The following is a 27,685-nucleotide window of genomic DNA, read 5'->3' as shown; positions in this document are numbered from 1 at the left end:
TGTAAATGGTGGATTCTCTGTAACTTGAAGACTTTAAATCATGATTTGAGGACTTTAGTAACTCAGCCAGTGGTTAAGGGTCTATTACAAGAGTGAGTGGGTGAGGTTCTGTGTCCTACAATGTGCAGGAGGTCAGAGTAGATGATCACGATGGTCCCTTCTGGCCTTAAAGCCTGAGTCAAAAAGACTCTTCCCCACTCCGCCCCGCAAGCAGCTCGCAGAAGGGGTAGTTTGAGACTATAGGGTAATTATCTGTGGGATTAACGTGGGTAGTGTTAGTGCCACAGAGACATCATAGATGGTGCTATTTTGAGCACTAATTGTTACTGTTGTGGACAAGTGCAGGGAGAGCTCATTCTTTTGTGAATTTTATTCTTGTATTACATAGTTTAATGATGGTAAATGCTCTATCGGATAAAGACAGATTCAAAGCTATCAAACTAAATAATAGCAAAAGCTTGTGCTACATTAATAGTCATGCTTTTTACAAACGAGGGTGTGTACACCTTGACTCTTCTGTTGCTGACCAAGTTGCGGCTCCTGTACCAGCATTAGATTACATTTAATTTGTTTTAAAATAGAAGTTTTAACTATCCTCCTGGAATGCTTAGTGCTGTGGAAATCTGAGCTCTGGAGATGACGGACTTGATCTTATTTAAGTCAATGGGAGTTTTGCTACAGCCTCAGATGTGAGGATGGTTCTGGTTGCCGTAATGCAGGCACTATTCACTAGGGGCAGCAGGCTGCTTGTACCACCATACCATAACCCCAGTAATGGGACAGGTGTGTGGGCACCACTCTGGCAGCTAAAAGTGCAGGCACTAACACCTGGGGGCAGCACTAAAAAGGCTAGCTCCCCAGGTGTAGGAGTGGTGGCAGGGGTGCTGGAAAAAATGTTAGGGTGTTGAGAGCCTTTGAACCAAACTGTAAACCCTGTAGATGATGGAAACCACCTCAAGCCTGCAGGTGCAGCAGCATGTGCTTGTGGCAACAGGTGGAAGACCTACTGGCTGCAGAAATGGGGTGGGGGGGCACAGGATGGGTACGCGGATGCGATGCCTCCAGGGCTGGGCAAAGGGAGACGCCACACCCCCATTGCAGTGAAACCCAATTGCGCTCTCAGCACGCAGGCACCAGCCCGCCACTTCTCGCCTCCCCCAGGAGAGAGCGGGAAGGAGGGAGTGACTCGCGCCTGCGCAGTCAGAAGGTTTCCCTCCGAGCGTCGAGCGCACACGCGCTTTTACCGTTGCGTCCCTCGCTGACGCCGGCTCGTGCACTGCAGGGGGTGGCGCGAGGGTGGCCGGCGCGCGCAAAGCGGTTCAGAGCCGGGGTGGCGGTTGCTCCGTGTGTGCCTCGCGGGCGCCTCCACCCCCGCCTCAGGTGATGCTGGCGGCTGGGGCGATGATGAGGAAGAGGCTGAGGAGGGAGGTGGGGGCCTCCCGCCCCGCCGACCCCCGCCTCCCGCCCACCGGCTCGGAGCCCCGCCGACCCGTCCCCTGCCCCTGAGGAGGCCCCGGGCCGAGCCGGAGGCGGCGAGCCAGCGGCCCCCTCCACGACCCCTCTCCGTCCTCAATGTCTCCCCCGCCGCGGGGAGGCTGCTGCCGCCTTGGAGTCCAGCGCTCCGGCCCCCTCGCCGCCGCCGCAGCCCCCTCGCCGTCGGCCCGCAGCAGCCGCCTGGGCGCGGAAGGAGCCCGGCCTCCCCGCTGTCGCCGCGACCCGGCCGCCGCCAGCCCCTGGCGGCTGAGGAGCAGCGGAGGAGGCGGGGAGCCCCTCGGGGAAGATGAAGGCGGAAGCGGGAGACAACTCCATGATCAACCTGTCGGTGCAGCAAGTGCTGAGTCTGTGGGCGCACGGCACCGTGCTGCGGAGCCTCACCGGTAACCGGCCCAGCCCCCGCCCCCCCGGTACCCGGCGGCGGGGAGGGGCATGCAGGGTGGCCGTGCACGCTGCTCTCGCCTGAACCCGACCCGTGGGGCGGGGGTGACTCAGGGCAAAGGGCGGGACTCCGAAATGGGATAAGCGCGGGGATCCTGTTAAAGGCAGAGGCCCCGTAAGCGTCGGTGGGGTCCCACATCACTGGCGGGGGGGCTTCGCTTTTGCCTCCACTTGTGGTAAGCGAGGGCTGACAGTGAGTGGTTTCCTTCATCTCTGGGGGCTGGTCACGGGAAGGGGCCAGGTGTGATGATGAGGGCTGGCAAGCCCACACTGAGCCAGGAAAGGTTGATGAGGGGGCCCATTAAGCCCCTCCACGCTACACTTGGGCTTGCTGTCAGGGGATGAAGGGGCAGTTAAAAAGGAAAGAGGACCGCCCAATATCTCCTATTTCTGCTCCCCAAGGAAAGGGCCTGTGCAGAGACTGCTGACTGCCAGACCCATCTGGAGGAAAGTGAGCCTGGTCCAGTACTGTGGAGGTTTATTTGGGGGACTCTCTTTGCCTTAGCCCAGTACTATCTATGCTAATGAAACTGTTGCAAGGAACCCGGGGGGAGGGATGGCCTCAATAAACTCTGAACTTTCGCATCCTACTAGACTCTGCCCACTAGTTTTTCTTTAAAGAAGGAGTACCTGTGGTACCTTTGAGACTAACACATTTTTTTGAGCATAAGCTTACGTGAGCTACAGCTCACTTCATCGGATGCATCTTAGTCTCTAAGGTGCCACAAGTACTCCTTTTCTTTTTGCAGATACAGACTAACACAGCTGCTACTCTGAAACCTAGTTTTTCTTTGACACTGAAGAGCACAGTGTCACCTGGATTGCATGGGATGTAGGGCACATCAATTGATTGTTGGTTGTGTTGATAGGCAGAAGTTTTGGAGTGGTGGTGCTCTTATTGGGCAAGTATTTCCTATGTAAGTATGATTGGACTAGGAGGGAGTGCTGAACTAAACGGGGTGTGGATTTCTGCTGTACAACATACTACGTAGCATTGAGAGATTAATATTAGTAATCTGGTTTTGAAATAAGTTGTCTGCTCCTCTCCCCCGTCACCATGTTTTTTCCATTGATGTAGTTGTGGCTTGAGTTGCTAGATATGTGCTTTTCTTTTAAATGTTGAGGTTTTATCATAATAAGCATGCAAGTCTTGAAAAATCCACTTGCTTTTGGCAATACACCATAATGTATTGTAGGAAAATAAGAAAGTTGAATAAAGTGAGGAAGTAGAAAGAAGTCATAATAGAAGCAAGAGACAGACTTAAATTTTTTCAATGCAGCAAATTGAAACATTGACAATAAAATAAAGTATATTTCTCTTCTCTCTATAAATCATAGGGGGCATGACTTTGGAGGGAAGTGTAACAGGATTTTCAACTTGACTAGTAGGTTTTTTTCCTTAGAGTACTGGACATAAAGTAAACTTTTCAAGCCTTGGAAGCCTGAATACATGTAGTAGTAGTAATAATAAAAATACACTGAATATATGCAAACATAACTATTGGAAAGTTAACTATGTTTTATTAAAATTTAAATCCTGGATTCCAAGCCGCCTTTAAGGGAAAAGGATGCCAGAGTGTGATAGATGCTTCTGTGGCATATTTCCTCTTAAAGTTTCATCATTAGTCCTAGGGGAGTTTTTCTTACTTGACAAAGTAGATTTCTGTATTAATCATTCAGCATACAAAGGTTGTAGAGGGGTTGCTGTTTAGCATGTGGTTTTTTTCCTCCAGTCCTCCTTGAAACCGTGCTTTCCCTCAGTTTGTTGCTGTTGGGCCCAGTGTCCACTTGATGCCCAGTGTGCATCAAGTCTGGAGGGGATTTGGAAGAAAGCTAAATAGTTATACAGCACCACCATAGCATATAGTTTCTAACTTTGAAGACTAGATACTAAAACCCCCCGAGTATATAACCAAATGTAAGTGATGCAGGATCAAGTTGATAGTCTTCCCCAAGTTTGTGTTCGGTTTTACTGTATCCACTCCATTCACTTAGTCTTTGTGAATCTGAGTTAATTGCTGAGTAGTAAGTAATGGGGGTCATCATTTATGCTTATATGGAATTTAGTGAAAGGCTGTGTAATTTATTTTTAGAGCTGGCACTCTTTTTACTTTAATGAATAGTAAAAAATTAAAACCTGTATATTCTACCAATTGGTGTCAGTATTGGATCTGGCAGTTTCTAAAGGTGTGTGGAATACACTTAGTACTTAATTTACAATTGCAGTTAAAACATGTTCTGCTTTCTCTGTTGCTGACACCTATTGCTGACAGTGAGTGACTTTCGTAGCGTAATATTGCATAGTTTTGAGGAATTTTGTGTTTCACTCTTTATATAAACTGTGACTTGCGTGGATATGCATTTAGGGACTTAAATGTTGTTTTTATTTTATTTTAAATCGTACTCAACAGCTAATGTTAGTGAGACCTATAACTGTGATTTTATTGTAAAATATGTATGTGTATATATATATATATATATATATATATATATATATAAAATAAGCTTTTTATATATAGATATCAAACAAGCCTTCCCTCAAAATATTTGACAGAGGTAGAATAAATTGCTTTAGAGTTGGGTACAGTGACTCTTCATACAGAGAGAAAGGTGGATGCATGAATGAGTGGTTTGCTTGCTGACCATTACTTCACTTGTTCTCCTGCTGCATTTATGAGAATTTTTTAACTCAACTGAGTGTAAAGCATTTCATTCTACCTTTGACATGTACAGTGTGTAAGAGGAGACTTTTTTAAAGGTATCTACAAAGAAATCTAGCCCCAGGAATGCATTCAAGAAGACCCTTACGTATTGACTTCAGGAATCAAACTGGTTTTGTCCTCAGAGGCCTATCTTAGTTAGATGAACAGATTGACCTTGTAATGGTTATGTTTATATAAGACTGCAAAGTTTATATAAACAAAGTGAAGGTTTGCTGAACAGTTTGACTGAACTTTTAGGCTACATTAAAATGTATTATGTTTAAAGATTACCTCTTTAGTCAAGGAAACTGCAGCATTTATTTCCACTACCCCATGTAACTGTTGTATATCTTTTCTGCATGTTTTCCTGTTGCATATTCCAAGGATTTAAGCTTCATGCACCTGCGTTAGTTTTGTTTTCCCCATCCCTGCACTATACCTCATTCTCTTTCTCTACATCCCTGCTTAGAGAGGGAATTTGAAAAATTCTTGCTGGAGAGTGAGTGATTACACCTTCTAAAGTCAGAGTATGTTATGTTAATCTCAACTTTAGTCTCCACAGTTTACTATGGACATTCTGTTTCCTTTTAAAAATGCATGATTTTTAGAATCATTGAGCACTTTGAATTCTTGACTTTTGAGAGCTGGTGTTACTTGGCTTCGCTGAAAATCAGGCCTAAAGTTTATTAGCCTTGTGCAGAAAATAGAAAACCACCTTCACTTCAAAACCTGTTGGGCACTTCGAAGAGCCCAGCTAACTGAGCAAAAATTTTGCCCTGTCAGTTGTTTAAAATAATAATAATCTAGTATGGCTTATGTTCCAGGCTCCTCTTTTTTTAGACATTATATTGTCTTTGTGTGAGGAATTTTTATCTGCCTTAATACAACATTGTGGAGTAACAGTATTATTCTTCTGGCAATAACTTATCCTACAATTATATAAAAAAGAAAGGAAAAAAAGCCACTATGTTAAAATTGCAAAGTGAAGCACTTCTACGAAATGCCAGGCTTCAGTTTGCCTGTGCAACCAGAGTTTGGCCCTCTTGAGCATATGCATTATGATTGAATACTAGTTTTCCTGCAGAAGCCTTGCCTCATTCAGTGAGTGAGTAGTCTTTAATATTCATCTGGTGTATGGCCTTGGGTTTATTTACTGCACCCTATTCAAACCCTGGACTGAATACAAAATTAAGAATTTTATCCTGGGTATTTTCTAATTAGCTGTTGTAGTATCTGAGTGCTTCACAAACATTAATGAATTTATCTGCACAACACACTTGTGTGACTAGGCGGTGGTATATCAATTCTACTAAGGGCATAGAAAGATGAAGGCCAAAATTGTCGAGTATCCACTAATTTTGGGTGCCCAGTTTGAGACACCTAGGACCTGTGTTTCCCCCAGAAAACTTAGCATTTTATAGCCATTTTTATAACATATTATTTGTTCAAAGCACAGTTCCAGTTGACTTCAGTTATAGTTGTGAGTGCTCACACTTGTGCAGATCTGGTCCCAGGTGTCTCATGGGCACCCAGAAAAAGAAAAACACAGCTAGAGGCCAACTGAGAACATTTTGGTTTAAGTGACTTCACTAACATCACATAGAATCTCTGTGGCAGTGGCAGGGATAGAATCTAATTCTCTAGGGTGGCTTTCAGCTTCCTTAAGCATAAGACTTTGCTTTCCTCTTCCTGCAACCCCTGCTTTATTCATTCCATACCATCTAACTTCTGCAACAAATGAGGTAGGGATTCTACAGATGACAGCCTCATTCATTACCCAACCCTAAGCTATTTCCAGAGCCCCATCTATGCTGTGCACTGAATGAGGCAGTGGTCTTGTGGAAAAAAATGTATGTGATTGTATAATAAGACTGTCATAATTCATAAGAACAAGGGGATTTCATTAGCAACCTCCTGGTATTTCCTAACTTTTGGGTGTTGGATTTTGCAGCCTTTGCATTTTTCAATGTAGTTCTTTTTTATGTAATGTTTTAATTTTAAAGAGGTTTTTTTTTTTTTTTAATCACAGGGAGCTATATTGAACCCAAATTGAGTCATCAGTGCGGTTTGGATCTTTTCATCCCAAGCACAGACCACTTGAGCTAACAAACTGGTAGCTGTAGCAGGCTGAATAGGTGGATCAGGCACTAGAGAGGGATGAAAGACATTTTGCCAGTGGGTTTCACAAATATTTGCTGACAACAGGAATACTGAGATTTGGGACTCCTGGTTTCAATTCTACGTCTCTGAGAGAAGTGTTCTTTCTAGTGATTATAGACCTTTCCCTGTTCTTTCTCCCCCCCCCCCCCCCTTTCCCCCAGCCTGTCTATTTTAAACAAACAAACAAAAACCTGACTGGATTTCAGTTGGCACTATCTTTGTGTTTTTTCCTAAACTTCCATTACTATATTTGATCTTGAACGAATATGACCAACCAGTCAACTACAGGCAAACCAGCCAAATCAAAATTTTTGAACTTGGATACCTAAAACATAGGCAGCTAAATACATCTTCCACCCCCCTGAGATACTGTATACTGAACTTGCTGTGAGCACTCAGCATCTGTGGAAAATCAGACCAGTTACTTAGATGTGTAACTTTAGATGCTCAAGTTTGAAAGTTTTGTCTGGAGTCTGTTTTCAAAGCCTTTCAAAACAGCATATTCTTCAAGCTGTTTTAAATCTTGTTAATTTCGAGTCCAAGTAGGATGCCTTTCCTGTTAGTGAGGGACTGCTTGACCTGGCCAAGGCCCTGTGGCAGATACCAGCTGCCATAATGCCTGCTGCAAAACAAACTGAGGAGAGGTAACAGGTACCTCTCACAGGATTTGAGTACTTCTTTGGTCACCCCAATCTGGGCTCCTTAATTGTGTCTGAAGTACAAGAAAAGTCAAAATTGAGTAAGTGTGTCCCCAAGGACAAGAACCACAAAAGGCTTTGACGTTTTGGGGACAAAGTCATACAGTCCGCTTTCTTATAGTTGCGTGTGGCTAACTGTTAAAGCCTTACTGCTCAGTTATGACTTTCTAACACGGGACAGGGTGACTTCCTTTGTCACAAAGCTCCAGCATGATAGCAGAGAGGAAACTTTAAAGACTTAGTTAAGGTAGTCAAATTCGTGGCCAAGACAACCCTACAGGCAGCAATGGATGCCTCAGACACTGCAGCCTGGTCTGTGGCCACTATGGTGACAATGTACCAAGTCTCTTGGCTTCAGGCATAGAATCATAGAATATCAGGGTTGGAAGGGACCTCAGGAGGTCATCTAGTCCAACCCCCTGCTCAAAAGCAGGATCCATACCCAATTAAATCATCCCAGCCAGGGCTTTGTCAAGCCTGACCTTAAAAACTTCTAAGGAAGGAGATTCCAGCACCTCCCTAGGCAACGCATTCCAGTGTTTCACCACCCTCCTAGTGAAAAAGTTTTTCCTAATATCCAACCTAAACCTCCCCCACTGCAGCTTGAGACCATTACTCCTTGTCCTGTCCTCTTCCACCACTGAGAATAGTCTAGAACCATCCTTTCTGGAACTACCTCTCAGGTAGTTGAAAGCAGCTATCAAATCCCCCCTCATTCTTCTCTTCTGCAGACTAAACAATCCCAGTTCCCTCAGCCTCTCCTCATAACTCATGTGTTCCAGACCCCTAATCATTTTTGTTGCCCTTCGCTGGACTCTCTCCAATTTATCCACATCCTTCTTGTAGTGTGGGGCCCAAAACTGGACACAGTACTCCAGATGAGGCCTCACCAATGTCGAATAGAGGGGGACGATCACGTCCCTCGATCTGCTCGCTATGCCCCTACTTATACATCCCAAAATGCCATTGGCCTTCTTGGCAACAAGGGCACACTGCTGGCTCATATCCAGCTTCTCGTCCACTGTCACCCCTAGGTCCTTTTCCGCAGAACTGCTGCCTAGCCATTTGGTCCCTAGTCTGTAGCTGTGCATTGGGTTCTTCCGTCCTAAGTGCAGGACCCTGCACTTATCCTTATTGAACCTCATCAGATTTCTTTTGGCCCTTTAGAGAAGCACAGGCCACGATTGAGGACTTGCCCTTTGAAGGCTTAGGCCTGTTCAATGAGTTTAGAGCTCTACCTGTCCGCTCATTCAAGGACTCAGTTCAACCTTTGCTCTTTGTGGATTTACACCCCACCACCATACTGCAAGTCATATTGCCCTCAGCCCTATTCAAGACAATAGGCACTATCTTACCATCCTACGCAACCTAAATATCATACTGAGACGTGACCATGCCAGGAAGATACAGCAGAGGATGCCAGCCTTCCTCAGCAATACACCCCTCCCACAACATGTCAGCCAATTTGATGGTACCATTGGGAGCCACTTTGGATGCAGTCTAGAGAGCATCACCTCTGGAAGTTTCCTCACCTTATTCCACTGCATGTCATCTACAATGACATTTCACGTACGGACGGGAGATCACTGTCATGGCTCCCCCATTCCATTCTTTACCTATACCGACCCTCTTTCTCCAACCATTTTCAAGGACCCTTCCCATGAGAGCTTGTTACATACAGAAGTAGCCTTGTTACTTCATCTAGAAGTCGTAATAGAAGTTCCACCAGAATTGAAGGGAAAAGTCTTCTACTCAAGGTGTTTGTTCATTCTCAAGAAGAGAGGTTTTTTGTCCTATTGTAGATCTGAGGACACTCAGCATATATATGTATATATATGCTGATCATCAACAGCCTGCCTCCCAGAGGACAGGTTCCTGTCTCTCTGGTTGAGAAGTGACCCAAGATCAAATCCTATGGTGACAGTTCAAATGAGTCTTGGACTCATAGGTTGTGGTAAAAATTCCACTTGTGATACTGACCACTACCCTAGATCCATGCTCAGCCCATCAGTGCTATCCGTTAGGGTTCAGAGTAAGCACCTGGCACTCCAGCTAACACTACTTCAACTTTAGAGAGAGAAGAGAGTATTCTTTCTCTTCCTCTGGCTCAGATAGCAGCAGGGAGATGTCACCAACATATTCCCCAAAGTCCTAGGCCATTTTGATCGCTGTCTTTCAGAAAAGGGAGACTAGAGCACATACCTTAGGCCTAGAAGCTTAAAAGGGACATGACTCCATGGTACCTATCCCCTAGCCTCCTAGGGCATACCTATATCAGCACCCTTGGCCCTACTGGGTACCATGGGTCTTACAGCCAGCCAGGAAGTCAGCATCTACAGTTTCAGCCAGAATGAGGTGCCTCTGTCCATCAAAGTATGGGGAGCATTGCAGGTGGCCCAACCAGCAGTCCTTCCAACTGAATAGTCACAGGAGCAAGACTCTGAAGAAGAGGATCCATAGGCTGAGGAGAACAACATTTTTGCTCCCATCTCTTTTTTGTCACATGATGAGACTTTGGTTCCCACTTTCACTAACATGCAGCCTGATGCAGACCTTTCAAGAGCTGTTCTGTTGCATGGCAGACACAAGAGTCCAGTGGAAGCTTTCTAGGGAAAATCTCATAAATTCCTTGACAAATTGCATATTACTCCTCGAGGACATCTTGTGATGTCAATAAATGAGAACATGCTTGAGCCAGCTGTCACACTGTCTGGAGTGGCTTATGACCATAAGTGCCTACCTCAGGGCAGACTCTCAAAAAGAGGGCAGTCACCCCAAACTGGTGGTATGCTCTATAATTAGAGTTCACCAAGCCAATGACAAATGTGAACTCCTGGATCGTTGTAACAGTCTCACCATGGAGTCATAGACCATTCCCTGGGCCACTCTAGTCTATATTGCCACTCAGCGCAAGCTGGACTTAGTGGTAAATGTTCACTTACACCAAAAATCACGAAGTATTCAGGTTGCTTCAAGACCCAAGAGACCAATCACTTGCCCCAGATCGGTGGGTACCCTAGATCTTACACCAGAGACAACACCTATAGCCAATCCTGTAATAATGTAACTTAAAGATTTATTAACTAGGGCTATGTCTACTCTACCGCGGTAAGTCGACCTACACTACGCAACTCCAGCTACGTGAATAACATAGCTGTAGTCGACGTACCTTAGGTTGAGTTACCGCAAGGTCTGCACCGCAGGGTGTCGACGGGAGAAACTCTCCCTACGACTTACCTTATTCTTCTTGTCAGAGGTAGAGTACAGGGATCGACTGGAGAGCTATCTGCTGTCGATTTGCCGGGTCTTCACTAGACCCACTAAATCGATCACCAATGGATTGATCTCAGAACTTAGAGCCTGGCTGCAGTGTAGATGTAGCCTAGGAAAAGGAATGTTATTTACAGCTTAAAGCAAGCAAACTTATACACACAAATAAGTTGCAATCTCAATGCTAAGAATGACAGAGTTGTGGTGATCTGTCAATTCAGAATGTCTTTCAGGGCAGACCCAGGAGTAACCCTTGGGGTCTCCAGCTTCAATTAGTCTTGACCCTGTGAGAGTTCAAACAACAAGGAGATGGAAAATGTTCCTGTGTCTTTGTTTTATTTCTTTCATTCAGCCTCCAAGTCCATAAGATGAGCTTCCTTGCATGTAGCACTTCCAAGGTGTGATATGGCCATATCACAGTCCTTTATATTGCGATGTTCCTTGATGGCCTATCTGATTTTGATTGCCCTTGTGGATGCATGAGGTGGGAAACGCTCTTCCCATCTGTGCTCGCAAGTTTAGAGTGAACATTTTCAAAGTTACAAAGTAAAACTTCCATATTTTCTTATCATGTAATACAGACATTATAAATAAGATTAACACATGCAGCAACTTGCCAACATTCTGTAGAGTGTATACATTGTTATAATACTAATACCTATTTTTGAGCAATACTAACACATAAGTGAACTGGTCTGGTCTCCAGCTATCAGTTTGTTAGATCTTAGCTAATGCCTGCAACCTTGGCAAGAGTTGGCACTAGACCTGGTAGCATCACAATAGCCAACTTACTATGTCAGACAACAGCATCTCTGGCACCTACACCTGAGTGCCTAGAGAGGAAACATCTGTTCCTATCGGCAGGGTTTGAACAATTTTACACTCAACCTGTGCCTGGTAATGGCTCATGAAGAGGCAAAACAACAGTGACCATCGAAGACCACACCCATGTCAAGGAACCAAAAAAGCTGGGCTTGTTGGGACTAAAAAACTGCTCATCAGCCATTTTACAAATGATTGCTAATTACCATGTTTTATTAGTGAAATACAATTACTTAAATTGGAATAGTGCTGATAAATTTTTACATAAACTTCCTCTGGAGAGTTAGGGAGAATTGTAATCTCCTGCATCTGAAAGAATGCTGGTGGTATACTCTTTCTTCAAGCTGCACTGGATAAGACACGGCAGCAAAGTCCATAGCTGTCTTGATAGCCACAAGCTGATCTTTGTTATAATCTTCTGGAATACCTAAAGAAGTCCAGGTGGCAATTGAAGGCCTACCCTTTGAGCGATGTTGTATTGTTTAGTCCCAAGACTGGCAAAGCCCTATGCTCCTTAAAAGATTCTAGGGCAACATTGAGGTCTTTGTAAATGTATACATCAGCACTCAGGCGAAGGCAGATTAGGCCTCAGCACTATCAGACAACCAGGCTTCTTGCATCACAGACTGTCTGAAGCGTCCAAAAAGAGTCAGATTGCAGAGGAGAAGGCCATCGGTCTCTTCTTCTTCAGCTGCTTATGCAGCATCATTTTCAAAAAGCAGATTTGACTCCTCAGTTAGGAGCCACATAACTTCTTAAAGAATTCACTCTTCCCTTCCCCCACCTCCTTCAATTTGAGAACAGTTTTTCATCTCATAACTATGGACTGATGGGTACAGGAGATTGCAGAGGTGGGGTACTCCATTCAATTCCAGACTCTTCACACCCCACTTATCCCTTCCCCATCCATATTCAGAGACCTTTCTAACTAGAGCACACTACAACAAGAAGTAGAATAATTTCTAAGGCTGGTCTACACTACGGTTAGGTCAACGTATGTGTCTGCACTACAATATTGCTCCCACTGCTGTAAATCACCCACTACACCAACTTAACTCTGCCTCCACAAGCAACGTAGTGCTTAGGTCTGCGTTGACCTGACTACGTTGTGTTAGCATAGACACTACGTTGACTGTTCCAGCTGTCAGTGCCCCACACTTCAAGGTAAATCGGTGCAAACAAACGCTCCTGGTGAGGACGCATACCACTGACAGAAGGATCTGGTGTGGACATGCCAAACCAATTTAACTACTGTGGTGGGTGTACATCCACATAACTTAAGTCAACTTAATTTTGTAGTATAGACTTGCCCTAAGTCTTGGAGCAGTTGAAGTCCCTCGAGATTACAGGGGAAACAGGTTTTATTCCCCTTACTTTTGAATACTTAAGAAGAAAGGGGTTTGCCATTCAGTTACAGACTTGCAACAGCTGAACATCTTCATCCACAGGTTCATCTTAAGAATGATCACTGTGTTCTCCATAATTCCCTCTGTGCACCCGCAGAATTGGTATTCAGGTCTTGCCCCAAAGACATTTATCAAATGCCTGGTGGTAGTGGCAGCATACCTCAGAAAACAAGTTACCCAAGTTTTTCCTTACCTAGACAGCCTGGCTCATTTGGGAGAGATTTACTCAGCATGTGACTTTTGCCCTTTTCGGGTACTCCAGTGTTTTGCTTCCCTCTGAGTCAGTCAACAAGGAAAAGTTGGTTTTACTTCCTTCCCAAACAATAGAGTTTATAGAGGCATTACTGGACTCCACCACAGCAAAGGCTTATCTGCCTCATCTGAGATTCAACTGCATAGTAAGTCTGGTCAATCAGTTACAAGCCCAACCTCAGACATCAGTAGTTTGCCTCAGCCTCCTAGGGCATGTGGCCTCTCACACTTTCATAACTCTGCGTGCCAGACTTCACCTTCAATGCTTGCAAGAGTGGCTGAAGTCTATATATCCACTCAACAGACATCTAGACATGAGAGTGCAGATCCCACTAACCCCCAAATCCCATCATATTTAAATTGGATTAAATTGGTGGACAGATCCTCCAGAAGTATGCAGGGTTTACCCTTATTTCCACTATTGCCATCCAACGCACAGATGACAGACGTTTCCAGTCTAGTATGGGGGAATTCACCTGGACCATCTCCACGCTCAGGCCGTATGGTAACTGTGGTTCTTCGAGATGTTGTCAAGATATATATATTTTATGACCAGTTCTCCTTCCCTGCTACTGCAGAGTCTTTTAACACCTGGATTCTATATTGGCGAAGGAACTGAGAGGTAGTTAGGATTGCCTGGATCTTTATGCTCTTGGGTGGGAGGTATGAGGACACACATGGGGTGCATGTATAGACTCAGCAGGCACTGGTACCCAAAAGAATCCAAACCTGAGCACATGGGGTGCACACTTACCAAGAGCAGAACAGTTTCTTCTTCCAAAACAGTGGATGCTATCAACTCTTGCACCTTATTCTGTGGGGTCATTTATATCAGTATTATATTAATACACTATCATGATGGTACACAATCCTGGCTGAGACTGCAGCGCGGATACCATTCAAATAGCTTGTCTCTTCATACTGAAAATTCAAGAGAAAAACCTTCTGGGAATGTTTCTTGATCATCTAGTGCTTAGGCTCTTAATTATAAATCCTCTCACTATCCAATCCTGTTTCTTTTGTAGTTCTTTGACCATGGAATTGGAAAAAGGAAAAGTTGGCAGCCCTTATAACTGTGAAAATAACTTTCTGATTGTAAAATAATGTAGTAATATCAGGCTAAGACTGCAGCAGCAGTTTTAATGCATAGAAATGGGGATTGACTAATCATTTTCTGAAACAGAGCTGTAGACTTATGTTTTTGGCTATGCTTGCAGATAAACTGTGTTCAGCACTGGTTCAGCTGGTTGCACCATCAGCAATGGGTATATTTTACAATGTAGAAAAGGCTCTAAAAAGGCAACCTTGAATGGATTCAGTTAAAGAGAGAGCACATTTTACAGTGGGTCATAAGCAGGGCCTGTGTACTTCATGGGACACTGGATCCATACTTTGCAGGAAGGTTTCCTGATTCCTGCCATATGTACTGTTCTGTGTTATACTTTAAACATTCACTTGAGACTTTTATTGAAATTAATATAAAGTACTGTGACGGGGCAAGGTCAGATGGCTATAGAAAAGTAGTGGGAGATAGATATATTAGCTCCAGGCTATACAAATCCCTCGTACCAGGATAAGTGAAGTGGCAGCTGCTCCAGGTCAATTAAGACACCTGGGGCCAATTAAGAACTTTCCAGAAGGCAGGGAGAATGCTAGGTTGATTGGGACACCTGAAGCCAATCAGGGGCTGTCTGAAACTAGTTAAAAGCCTCCCAGTTAGTCAGGTAGGTGTGCATGTCAGGAGCTGTGGGAGGAAGTTGCGCTGTTGGAGAGACTGAGTAGTACACACCATATCAGGCACAAGGAAGGAGGCCCGGGGGTAAGGGTGAAGTGGAGCTTGAGGAAATGAGGGCTGCTGTGGGGGAAGTAGCCCAGGGAATTGTACATGTCATGTTTCTAAAAGGTCAGCTACCATAGCTGATACTATTAGGGTCCCTGGGCTGGAGCCCGGAGTAGAGGGTGGGCATGGGCTCCCCCCCACGCCCTTTGCCCCCTGATTAATCACTGAGACTGGGAGACAACAGAGACTGTGCAAGGACGGATAACTTCTCTTCACCTCCCTTGCTGGCTTATGATGAAAATGGCTCAGTAGACTGTGACCCTTGTCTCTAGAGAGAGAAGGGTTACGTGGAGGGTCACAGTGAGCCTCTGAGGCTAGCGAAATCCGCCAGGAAACGCGGGACCCACGGGAGGCAAGGACAGAGGTTTGCCACAGTACACACAGGGAATATGCTACAATTCGTTTTCATGATTAGTACAATCAATTCAATTTTAATTGATTTTTGGTTTGTTTGTTTTTTTTCACTACAATAAGTGTTATCTAGTTCTTTGGCAATCTTTTGACAGTCTTTTAAAAATACTTTATGCTACCCCTAACTTTTCACTGTTTGTTTTCAATGTATAACTACATTTTAGAAGTTGAGGGGAAAGCTAGAGATTTCGGCATGCAAATAAGGGATGGATAAGCACCCATAAAGAGTCAGGAGGAGATTTGTGGGTTTGAGGCACGTAGCACTGGAGTGAATGGGAGCATTCTTAAGTGGCCTTTCTGATTTCTTAGTAGTTCTCTCATTCCCATATACCTTCAATGATCCTTACTGCTCCTTTACTTTCAAAGTAGTAGTAACATTTGTCTGACATTTAAAAGGGGGAACCTGTTTGTATTCAAGCACATGTATTACACCATTAAGAACTTCAGTTTTAGTGGTTACCCAGCTGTGACAATATAATGTCGGCATATTTTGAAGAAATAGTAGAAATTACTAGACTGATATTGTTGACTAATTGTAAATAAGCAACTAGAAATATAAAAACCATTTGTAATTTGGCTCTTTATAAACATTAGGTTTTTGACTTAGGTACAGTAGAACCTCAGAGATATGAACACCAGAGTTATGGACTTACCGGTCAACCAGACATCCTGTGGAACCAGAAGTCCTCAATCAGGCAGCAGCACAGACTAAAACAAAAAAGCAAATACTATACTGCCTCAGAGCGTTAGCACCCAGGCTCAGGGCTTCAGCCACGGGGTTTGTAGTTGCAGCTGGGGCGGGGGGCTTCTTTCTCTTGGGAGCACTGGGGCTCCGATCCCAGTTGCAGCTTCACAAAGGGTGTTGGGGCTTCAACCCCACAGGGGGCGCTGCGGCTCAGGGATTTAGCTATGAGGGGAGCACCAGTTCCAGTCCCAGCGCTACCTCTGTAGCTAAAGCCCTGAGCCTTGGCACCCCTCTCCCCAGCTGAAGCCGGAAGCGGAACCGTGGGGAGCCCTGAGCCCCAGCACCCCCCGTGGGGCGGAAGCTGGGAATGGAGCTGTGGGGCTGAAGCCCCGAGCCCCAGCACCCCTCACAGGTCTAAAGTGCTGAGCCCTGCTTCTCCCCCAGGGCAGAAGCCACAGCTACCCGGAGCCCTGACACGCCACACCCCCTTTGCAGCTGCCAACCCAAACCCCCTCACCCCCCGCCATATGGCTGAAGTCCGTAAACTTTTGCTTCAGAGCTATGGAACATTTCAGAGTTCCGGCCAACCTCCATTCCTGAGGTTCCAAGGTTCTACTGTAGTAAAAATTCCGCTCCTTTGGGGTGAATTTGTTCGTCAGAACTCTTCATTTAAGTTTTTGATTAGCTAAGGTGCTAGCCTTCATCTTATTTTCCCCATTTAAATCACTAATCTTTGCATCTTTTTAAGCTTCCTTGTTAAATATTTTTGATAAGCTTGTTTGCATGTGATAGTTGAATAGTTCTACAGTAGATACTATATATTAGCGTGAAAGTACAATGAAATTTGGTTTTAGAAACAACTTTGAGGGAAACACGTTGCTTCAGAGGTGCTCTTCTGATGAAGGTGGACCCAAATTTTACTTGGAATTTTTGGATATACTTGGGGGTGTTTCTTTAAGATGTTTGGCCTAATAGGTACAGTGTCTTGAGCACATACCGCTATTTTCAGATTGATTTCTTCTGAAGACGTAAATCAATGTTTGTCTTATAAAATACAGTATTTCTAAACGGCTTGCTTTATAATACATCAGAATATTAACTTTTATTTGACTGCTTTCTTTTCAGAGATGTGGTACTGGGTTTTCCTATGGGCTCTCTTCTCCTCTCTCTTTGTCCATGGTGCTGTGGGAGTGTTAATGTTTGTGATGCTGCAGAGGCATAGGCAGGGGAGACTAATCTCTGTCATTGTGGTCAGCATTGGATTTCTGGGTTCTGTATCTGGAGCAATGATAACCAGTAAGTCTATTTTGTTTTTACATATAGTTTTACATCTTATTTTTAAAAGAACATTATTTCTTAGCTATTCTGATAACTGTTCGTACAAATTTGTTACCTTAATCAAGTAGTTTTTCCTATGAGAATGTCAACTTGGTTGCTCCTTCTCCTGTGTGAAGATAAAGGCAGTACAGAACTGTCAGAGGAGCAGAGGACTCTTCAAATCTCTGTGTCCTCATATTTGCAAAACGAGGGGAGACCTCTGTTCTGGAAAGGGTGTAATTCCATTCTTCTTTACTGAGACTGGAAGCGACAGCTCTCCAGTCTCCTGGGGTTCTGTGATAAGTGTTTCTAGTTATTGGAAGGAAATCATGTATTCTTAGACTTTGTCTACGCTGCCAATTGAATGACACAACTTTTGTTGTTCACAGGTGCTTAAAAAGCCCCCTTTTTCCCCCGCGAAAGACACAAGTTTTGTGGCAGCAAGTGGTAGTGTAAACAACACAAACCCCACTCATGGGGAGTGGAAGTATTTTGTTGGCAAAAGTGCTGACAGACAGCATTTACACTGACAGACTTTTAGCGTCACGGTCTTGTCGCTAAAAGCTGTGTAGTGTAGACAAAACCTTAGTCTCACAATGGTTTCCTCTGTATTTGGCTTGCCACAGTGACTCTGCTGGTCTTGTCCTACTACCTGGTGGTTAGGCCACCAATAACCTCAATGTCTTGGATCCCCGCTTTGAACCAACTTATGCTCTGACAGGAAACAATTGTCCTGAAGGAGTTAGACCTCTGAGCAATCAGATGCAGACTAGACAGATGGACACTTTTCTGACAACGTGGGAAATCCTCTCTTTGAAAGAAAAAACTTCTCCACTCACTCATCGCTCAATTCTTGGACCCAAATGAGGAACTAAGGCCTTGTTTTGTCTATGTGAGAATTGCATGGATATAACTAAAGCAGTTCAGAAATGATTTAGTTAAATTGGAGCAACCCCTTTTAAGTGAACCTCCTATTTTGTTTTGACTGCATTATTCATTTAGCTTAAGCCAATTACTCACCAACTTAAGCTAAATCAAAAAGGTTCTCTAAGCAAAATAAGAGTCTACACAAGGAGGTTGCACCAACTTGACTAAATCTGTTTCTAAACTGATTTAGTTATATGGATGACTTATCATGCAGACAAAGCCTAAGAGTTGGAGTAAAGCCCAAAAAAGCAAAGGGGCAGAAACTTGTATTTCATTCATTAAAACAATGCCCATATACGGAATTTTCCCACACTAAAGTGAATTGGTTGAACAGAACCACAGTAGACTACAGGAGTAATTTCAACCAAGGAGTCATTAGTACCATCAGTGGGATGAGCTAAATTAGATCTAGATCTCTTTGCAAACTGGATAAACTGAAGTCTAAAGGTTCTTGTTAAGGTGTAAGGACCATAAAACCTAGGCCATTGACTCCCTACTTCAGCTATAGGCAAAATGTCATCCCTATTCCTTTTTGTCCCATTCCACTCCCTCCGAGGATTGGTCAGGAAATCAGGTGAGAGAACAAGAGTATGTTTCTGGCTTTATCACATTCCCTGGTACTCTGTAACAGCTTCAGCAACAGTTTTGTTCTTAAAAAGAAAAAAAATACTTGTGGCACCTTAGAGACTAACAAATTTATTTGAGCATAAGCTTTCGTGAGCTACAGCTCACTTCATCGGATGCATACAGTGGAAAATATAGTGGGGAGATTTTATATACGCAGAGAACATGAAACAATGGGTATTACCATACAGACTGTAACAAGAGTGATCAGGAGAGGTGAGCTATTACCAGCAGGAGAGTGGGGGGAAGGAGGGGAGAACCTTTTGTTGTGATAATCAAGGTGGGCCATTTCCTGCACTTCACAAGAACAACTGTAAAAGTACAAGCCTTTTAAATAGGGCTGTCAATTAACTGCAGTTAACTCAAGAGATTAACTCAAAACAAATTAACTCAATTAAAAAAATTAATTGCAATTAATCCAGATTTAATTGCCCTGTTAATAATAGCACTTTAAATTTATCATAAATAGTTTTGGATGTTTTTCTACATTTTCAAATATATTGGTTTCAATTACAACAGAGAATACCAAGTGTACAGTGCTCACTTCGTATTATTTTTAACTACAAATATTTGCACTGAAAAAAGATAAACAAAAGAAATAGTATTTTTCAGTTCACCTCATACAAGTACTGTAGTGCAAACTCTTTATCGTGAAAGTGCAATTTACAAATGTAGAATTATTTTTTTACATAACTGCACTCAAAAACAAAACAATGTAAAACTTTAGAGCCTACAAGTCCACCCAGTCCTACTTGTTTAGCCAGTCGCTAAAGTTTGTTTACACTTACAGCAGATAATGCTGCCCACTTCTTATTTACCATGTCACCTGAAAGTGATAAAAGACATTCACATGGCACTTTTGAAGCTGGCATTGCAAGGAATTTATGTGCCAGATATGCTAAACATTTGCATGCTCCATCATGTTTCGACACTTAGATTGCACTATCTGTTTATCTTTTTTACGGTGCAAATAGTTGTAATAAAAATATTAAAGTGAGCACTCTACACTTTGTATTCTGCATTGTAATTGAAATCAATATATTTGAAAACGTAGAAAAACATCCAAAAATATTTTTAAGAAATTTAAATTGGTATTCTGTTCTTGAACAGTGCGATTAAAATTGTGATCAATAGCAATTAATTTTTTAATCGTTTCACAGCCCTACTTTTAAAACATTCTCTTTCCCCAGGATACTCCCTGTCTCAGGCAAGAATGGGGTGTTTCAGGATGACCCTCTAACTTTGCTGTCCAGTAAAAGCAAAAGAATAAAGTCACATAAACTGTACACACTCTGTCCATACACTGGCAGTGATTCCTGATAGATGTCTGCCACCCCATTCAGGAAGTTACTAGTTACCATAATTATTCCAAGCCTTTAGATATCCGTGCCTTAAAGGGTATTTTCATTGCAGTTTACTTCCCAATCCAGAATTGCCTTTTTTTTTTTTTTTTTTTTTTTTTTTAGAATGATCTAGATGGCTCTTACTGTGGGTCACACTTACATAAGGTGTTTTTTAATGTACTGCGATAGTTGAAGCTGGAGAGATATGGTACTGGGGTTGGAATTTAAAGACATTGTTTTTTTTATTGGAACGGATTCACTTCCTTTATGCATAAAAGGAGGAGCAACCCAGTTGTTTGTCTGGGAGTTCTGTCTTGTGGAAAAAGTTTATAACAAGTAGGCAAAATTTGTTTTTGTGTAAATAATGCACATTGCCATGTTTTTTGAATGTGCTGTACTCCTCAATCTTTCAGTGCATCATTTCCAAGGGCTGGCTTAGAACACTGCATCACTAGCTGCTAATCAAGATACTAGAGGAGCAAAATAATTTTATTAGCAGGTATTGTCTGTTTTGGCAAGTGGCAGAGAACACTGCTGCTTAACCTGCACAGCAGGCTGTAGTAAACTTGTTAAGATCAGCTATGGCCATGAAATGATTTTTTTCCCCTTCTTAATAGTTTACTGCATTGCAAATTGTGATGTGAATTGAGGTATTCCATCCTTTTCCTGTTTAGTATTGTACTTCAGCTAGGTTAAATTTAAAGTAATTATTTCCACGTGACAAGACCAACTTGAGTTTCCATTTTACATTTCACATCTCCTGCCTCTGTTGTGTTTTTGGGAAATGCAGAATAGCTTATTTAAATAAAGAAATTGTAATTTGACAAATGGGAAATCCTGTCCCACTAATTGGCAGGAAGTCCAGAATCTCTGTGCCAGGAGAAGGAATATTTGTTAAATGCACTACAACTAAATGTTGACAGAGCATGCAAGTTGTCTAATGTTTGTAGACAAGAAGCTGTAAGATATTGATTAAACAACATTGGACAATGTCATGCATATCTCTTTTCTTCTTGCCACAATGTTCTAGATGCAGGAATTTTTGATACATATATTCCTCAGATGTTGTTTTCTCTCTTTGCTCCCCTACTTATTTGCTGCTTACTTTTCTGTTTATTATGTTGGCAGACTTCAACCAGTGTGTTTTTTGGCTCCGTTCCAATTTTCCTGTGTTTATAAAATGCAGACGCTGGACACACCCTAATTTGAATTTGACAAGAATAGATTAACCTCTCAAACTTTGGTAGTTTGAGAGACTTTTAACAGCAATGACTTTTTTTCACCTAAATATTGCAAGCCTTTCAAGAGCTCTTCAATCTCTGTCCCAACTATTAAGACACTAGAATTTGAGACCATTTTTTAGGAATGCTGTTTGTTAAAACCAAGCAGCTGGATTTCAGTTTGGGGTGCATTCAACAACAGAAATGCTCTCAAATGCAGGAAGAAGGGCTCTGTCTAAAGAATCTGTTTGATTTTGTCAGTGAATAGGCAAGAAACATTTAGGAAAGAGTTTGTCCCAGGTGGTTGAAATAATATAAGCGTGGTATTTCTGGTGAGATACTGTAGATGGCAGCACAGAATAGTTTTTCTGAGAATAAAAAAAAATCCCTTTTAACCTAACCAACCCCAGTAATACCTACATGGAGTGTATTGTTTTGAACACAGTACTTTGTGATTTGGAATAGCAGCATGCACTATGGTTGGTATGAAAACAAGATTTTCTGGTTTTAGAAGGTGCCAAATTAGATACATAATTAGACACGTTGAGCCTGATATACTTACTGAAAATCAGTTCAAAGTAGTGTTTTTCCTTAAAGTTAATATTCCTTGCTTCTGTTTACTTTGGCACACCATCCCATGATACATTGACCCTACAAAGGGCTCTTTTCATGTTTCAACTAAACCTGTCTTCATTAATGTCAAATAGTGTCCATATGTTCTCCCTACATTCTGGAGCCTGAATAGGCTGTTTCTTTTCCTTGTGATCTTTAAGTACTGAACTGTAATAAAGTGGCATGTACATTTTCCATACTAAATGTGTACCATTCCACCAACCTTTTATTCCTTTAAGAAACTTCTTCTAATGCTGAAATAGGATGTGTTGCCCTCCATATGTTTTCTGAAGGCATGAAAAAGAAGGTGCACTGAAAATGGATTACTGTGATCCAGATCATGCTAGCACTTGGGATAGCAAATAGAAAAATTAGTTGCTCTTAACAGAACTGTTGCAGGCTCTTACATTCTTCTACTGACAGACTGCAAAGGTACACTAAGCAGGACTGAGTTTCATTGTAACGGAAACATCTAGCATTATTTTGGAAGGCAAAGATTAAATGTTATACAGCAAAACCTAATGTTCCTGGTTCATAGCTTCATCACTGGTATAGCAGTGCATGTTATTCCCAACTGTTGTTCACTGCTAATAATGTCACTTTTACTCATTACATCACTCGTGAATAAGACTGCATGATTTTATTCTTTGATCTTGATTTGTGAAATCTCACATACTGCATGTGATATTAGCAAGCTAGTAGCAGTCTGGTTAATTTACAGTATGGTATTCTATTTTTTTAGTTTACCAAGAACCTATCCTGGCCTCTTGGTGCTATACAGACTTTTGATGAAAGCCCCATGCAGAAGTGCAAGAAAAATTATTTCCTCGCTGTTAAACATTATATAGAACATTATATTGATATTCTTTTTCATATATTCTGCTGAGTGATATTGCAACATTTACTAGTATTATGTTTTTTTATCTACCTCTAACACAACTCTTAAAGATTTTAGCACTGGTAAGTCAGAATGATACTGACTTGCTATGATGAAATTGAGTTTAGTCTCACTAAAAATAGTTTATGGGGAGGGGAACCCAATTGAAATGTAGAACATTGTTGGGTGATATAAATATTTTACTGTATCTGAGCTTTGCAAAATTCAAATGTTTTTGATGGAGTGAATAAAAGTATTATTTTCTTCATTATAAGCATTGTTATAAGGGGATACAAGTAGACGGTATCAGTTGGTAAATTTTCTTGGCAATTTTGCAAGGCTTCTTTACACAAAGATAAATAGTGTGAAAATGTCTGAGGAAACTGCAAAACTTAACAAATTACAAAAATAAATACATAAAATGTATAAGTATTTGTTTGAAAGTTAGGAACATTTGTATATATGTGTGTAATTTCCTAGGTTTTTAAAAACTGCACTTCAGCTAGGAAACTATACTTAATGCCTATCATGACAGTGAGAGAAGTAAAGCAAATTGGTGTTAATAATTCTGGAGTAATAGTTTGATAACAGGTTTGCTAATAGAATATGTTGAGACCTGATATTAATCATCATAAGCCTCCGCTTTGACCTTTTGTTCGTGTAATAATTTCACATGTTCTTTCTTGTGATTCTAGGTGCAGCAGTAGCTGGAATTTACAGAGTAGCAGGGAAGAACATGGCTCCTTTGGAAGCACTGGTATTTGGAGTTGGACAGACAGTACTGACATTGATTATCTCATTTTCAAGGATTCTTGCTACACTTTGAGACTTCTGTGAAAACAGTCAGTTGATATAAGGAAACCTGTTGTCTGCAGAGAAGTTTCCTGAAAGTGGCTTCAGTGGCTGACGGACATGGATTAGTGCAACAGGAAGAATATGGGACCTGAACTTCAAATCTAGAAGTTCAGTCAAGTGGGAAAGGACTGCCCTCTAGTGTCCACACTGTTTTACTACTGCTCTGCACCTTATGTGCCTCAGTCACAGGAAAGGTGCAATTAATGTATGTGAAGTTGTGAGATAAAGCACCTTGAAGAGCTGCCAATCAGGTTAACACTTGATGATGAGATCATTGTTCTTAACAGTGTTGAAATACAGGGACATTTCTGAAGAATCGGTACATGTGCCAAACTTGAAGTTTAATTTTTTAACTATTGATAGTGTGAACATTTGAAATTGTAGTAATAGAGGAGTGCTGTGAATATATTCCACATTAATTCAGGTAAACTAGTAAGGTACTTGCATTTGTTTAACTCAATCCTACTCAATGCTGAGTGTTACCCCATTCAGCATATGAAGTAACTACTTGTTTTTTGAACTGTACATGAGTATTACTGGGATATAGGACTGCAGCAGCTCTATTCATAAAATTCATGTGGTTAGCACTATATGTAGGAGGACTTTAGTGAAGCAATTCTGTGAGGTTCACCACCTATAGAAAACAGATTTTAATGGTTTTATTTCTACATACTTGGTATTTTATCAGTCCAAAAATCATCAAGCAGACTGTGAGTAGGGCAAACTAAGTACAATCTATTATGTATATTTACAAATGAAATTTAAATTATTCCTTTACTCATAAATTTTGTTTGAAATGTAGGTATTCATTAACCCTTCTGAAAAAGGTACTTGTTTATCTTCAAAGAAAGAAGTTGTTTCCAGTGTGATGTCAGAGAAGTTACTTGTTGCAATTAAATCTTCTTTTTAATGATATTTAAAAACCAGAACCAGTCTTTAATTCTGAAACATCTAATGTTTAAAACATGGTCTAATCTAGGCTTTGAAAGAGAATTAAAAAAACAAGTAAAGAAACAACAAAGAAAAAATTGAAAGGGATTTTAAGAAATATTTTATGTTTGGTACATGATTGTTCCAGTATTCTGCTGAACAAAAATGGTAAATTTAATGTTAAGATCCGGTCTATCAGTATCAAAACTGGAACAATAGTGCGATGCATGAACTTCCTCATTTCTGAACACATTTTATCCTATGTGGAGTTTTCAGATATTTAGCTTTCAGTAGACTTGTGTTCTTTCTACTTTAAAAGGAACAGTGGTAATATGCATGTAAAATGCACATATAAAATGGTTCAAAGTGAATAGAAATTTTAAAATATTACAGGAGTGCAGAATTCAGAAGGGCAAGAAGGTCTGTGTGAGGAAAGAGGGAATCATTCATATCCTGCTTCAGTGGAGTACTTTACAACAGTTGAATAAATGTGTGCATAGAGAGGGAGGGCTTATGCACCAAAGGTGTTGCTGTCATGATGTCCAAGATTATTCCAGGCCTGTTGAAACAGTAGTATTTGGAGCACTATCAAAAGGACACTGTCACAATGGTTACTTAAAAATCACTTTGCTCACTGCTTCAAAATACAATAAATTAAAATCTGATTTTACCATTTTTCCTCCATAAACATTAGTTTATCAGTTATTATTCGTAATTGGTAGGCTGCTGCTATCTGTAGATAATTATTTAAATTTTTCTCAATAACTTAATTTATGAAAAATAATTGATTGCAGATAGTCAAGTCACTGACTTAAAAAAAAAAAACTTAGTATAAATAAAATAACTGAAGTTATGTTCTTTCTAATTTAATGTGCCTTGGAGAGAGAGATTTTAGGGGAAGGAATTTAAATAATTTTACTGTCCTCTTACTGCTTGTTCTCTTGTTGCTTTTACTAACAGATTTGGTTATCTGATGCAATGGTTTAATCAACAGAAGTACTGGGAGGAGTAATGAATTCTTATGACGTGACAAACTATGGAACCACGTTTTGTCTGGATCTAAAAATTCCTTTCCTAAAACATAGTCTTCGGTAACTTGAATAATTTCAAGACTTCTTAACTTTCACTAGAAAGCTGCATCTTAGATTTCAGATTTTTTTGCACATCTAACTAACTTGCTGTTCTATTCATAACGTTGTTTTATGACAATTTAACATCTTCAGTCTCACCGTATTAAGCCAATGACTACAAAAGACACCATTACTAAGTTCAGAAGTTTGAATGAAAATTAAAATTTCATTGAATGGTAAACTGTGCTTTTCACCTCAATTGAGGTGCCAGTGAAGTGTTTGCTAATGTGTGCCACCTTATGATATAGGTCAGCATTTTTCAGAGGAGGAAACCTCTGCAATATTAGGACCAGCTGTTGAATGATCTTTAGCTCAAGCATGTATTAGGTTTAAAAAATATATACGTTGCATACAGAATTGTCACTCTCTCTCTAAAATATGGTCTGAGTTGCTTAGTTGTCTATGTGTACTATATGGTATTAATGTTTAGCAACAGTAGGCAGTCAATGTCCAAGTGGCTCACCAAATGTCGATAGGACAAAACTATCAACTCTGAGGAAGAATTCTTAACTGCTTTCCTTTATGGCGGAGATATGAGGATGACTAGCTTGTCACAAAGTACAGTATTAACTTATTGCCTTTCCACATTAAAATACAGTATTTGAATGAACAAGCAGTTACCAGTGGTGAAAACATCTTCAGTAGCCTTATGCCTTTGAAAGAAATAGATCAGTTTCAGCCCTGACGTTTTATTCCATTGACTGCTTTTGGGAGTTAGATGGCTGTTACACTCTTGGGCCCTTATTATAAAAAATGGTAATAGTCTAAATGTATACACGTAATAACCGGGAATGGTCTTTTTATAATCCATTTTGTGAAAAATATATTTTAGAATTTACGCATGCTAGTAATTCACACAACATCTCAGAGTAAATTTCTTGGGACAGTGTTATTTCTTTTATTGTAATAGTACTGTGCAGTATTTCAAGACCAAGGCATCTTTTATATGAATGGCTCTAAATGGATACGCTTGATGGTTATTATTCACTACAGTAGTGTAGAAGTGCAATATATCTACACAATTCTGGTCTTTGGAAGAATGGCAGTGTGATAATTGATGTGAAGAAACTTCAACCACTTGTAACTTTAAGATAGAAGCTCTTTTGGTTTTTCAAGATTTAAATACCAGCTCACTCTAATTATTAGCTATGCATCACTATAAAAAAAGAAGAATTCTGTTTTCAGATAGCTAGAACAGCTGTATTGTATGAAGAAAATATTACAGATCTTTTTAATTTTTGGTGATAATTAATTTTTGGTGATAATCCTCTTATGTTTATTGAACTGATCTCTATGTACCATGGTTAGCAATGTAATTCTGGGCATACTCCTCAGTTGTTTACAGCAACAAATGACAGTAGTTAAACCAGTTTTAATGTACGAACAAGGGGACCAAAGAGTGATTTATACTTCTGTCTTTATCTGTAATGTTACATAGCAGTATAAATATATTTCTAATGTTCATTGAATTGTGATTGTTTTAATCTAAGGGAAATAATGATTCTTTTAGTTTTGCACTTTGCTATTCATTTGTTCTGTTTTTTTGTTTCAGTATGAACAGTTGATTTTTATTTTAATTACATGTCTTTTTTGTTGTACATAGTACCATCTAGTAAATAGCTTTTTGTATAATAACTGTTTAGAAAATCTGTCCTTATGTTTGTAAACT

General features: G+C 41.1%; 1 protein-coding gene across 1 annotated transcript; it reads left to right on the top strand.

Moving 5' to 3' along the window:
- Window positions 1-1,265: 1,265 nt before the first annotated feature.
- TMEM170B (transmembrane protein 170B) lies at window positions 1,266-27,480 on the top strand. Its single transcript, XM_048839868.2, has 3 exons — window positions 1,266-1,877; window positions 17,307-17,477; window positions 23,797-27,480. Exons 1-3 carry the CDS (start codon window positions 1,781-1,783, stop codon window positions 23,925-23,927), a joined length of 399 nt encoding a protein of 132 aa, XP_048695825.1. The 5' UTR covers window positions 1,266-1,780; the 3' UTR covers window positions 23,928-27,480.
- The last annotated feature ends 205 nt before the right edge of the window (window positions 27,481-27,685 follow it).

The sequence above is a fragment of the Caretta caretta genome, chromosome 2 (genome assembly GCF_965140235.1).
Source record: "Caretta caretta isolate rCarCar2 chromosome 2, rCarCar1.hap1, whole genome shotgun sequence".
Lineage (NCBI taxonomy): Eukaryota > Metazoa > Chordata > Testudines > Cheloniidae > Caretta > Caretta caretta.
The sequence above is the reverse complement of the archived record's forward strand: the minus strand, read 5'-3'. Positions and strand labels throughout refer to the sequence as shown.

What these genes read in the sequence shown, in the direction of transcription:
- TMEM170B (XM_048839868.2), top strand. Translation starts at nt 1,781, where the DNA reads ATGAAGGCGGAAGCGGGAGACAACTCCATGATCAACCTGTCGGTGCAG. An exon ending in CGTGCTGCGGAGCCTCACCG is followed by an intron (nt 1,878 to 17,306) that starts GTAACCGGCCCA and finishes CTTTCTTTTCAG; the next exon opens with AGATGTGGTACTGGGTTTTC. An exon ending in ATCTGGAGCAATGATAACCA is followed by an intron (nt 17,478 to 23,796) that starts GTAAGTCTATTT and finishes TTGTGATTCTAG; the next exon opens with GTGCAGCAGTAGCTGGAATT.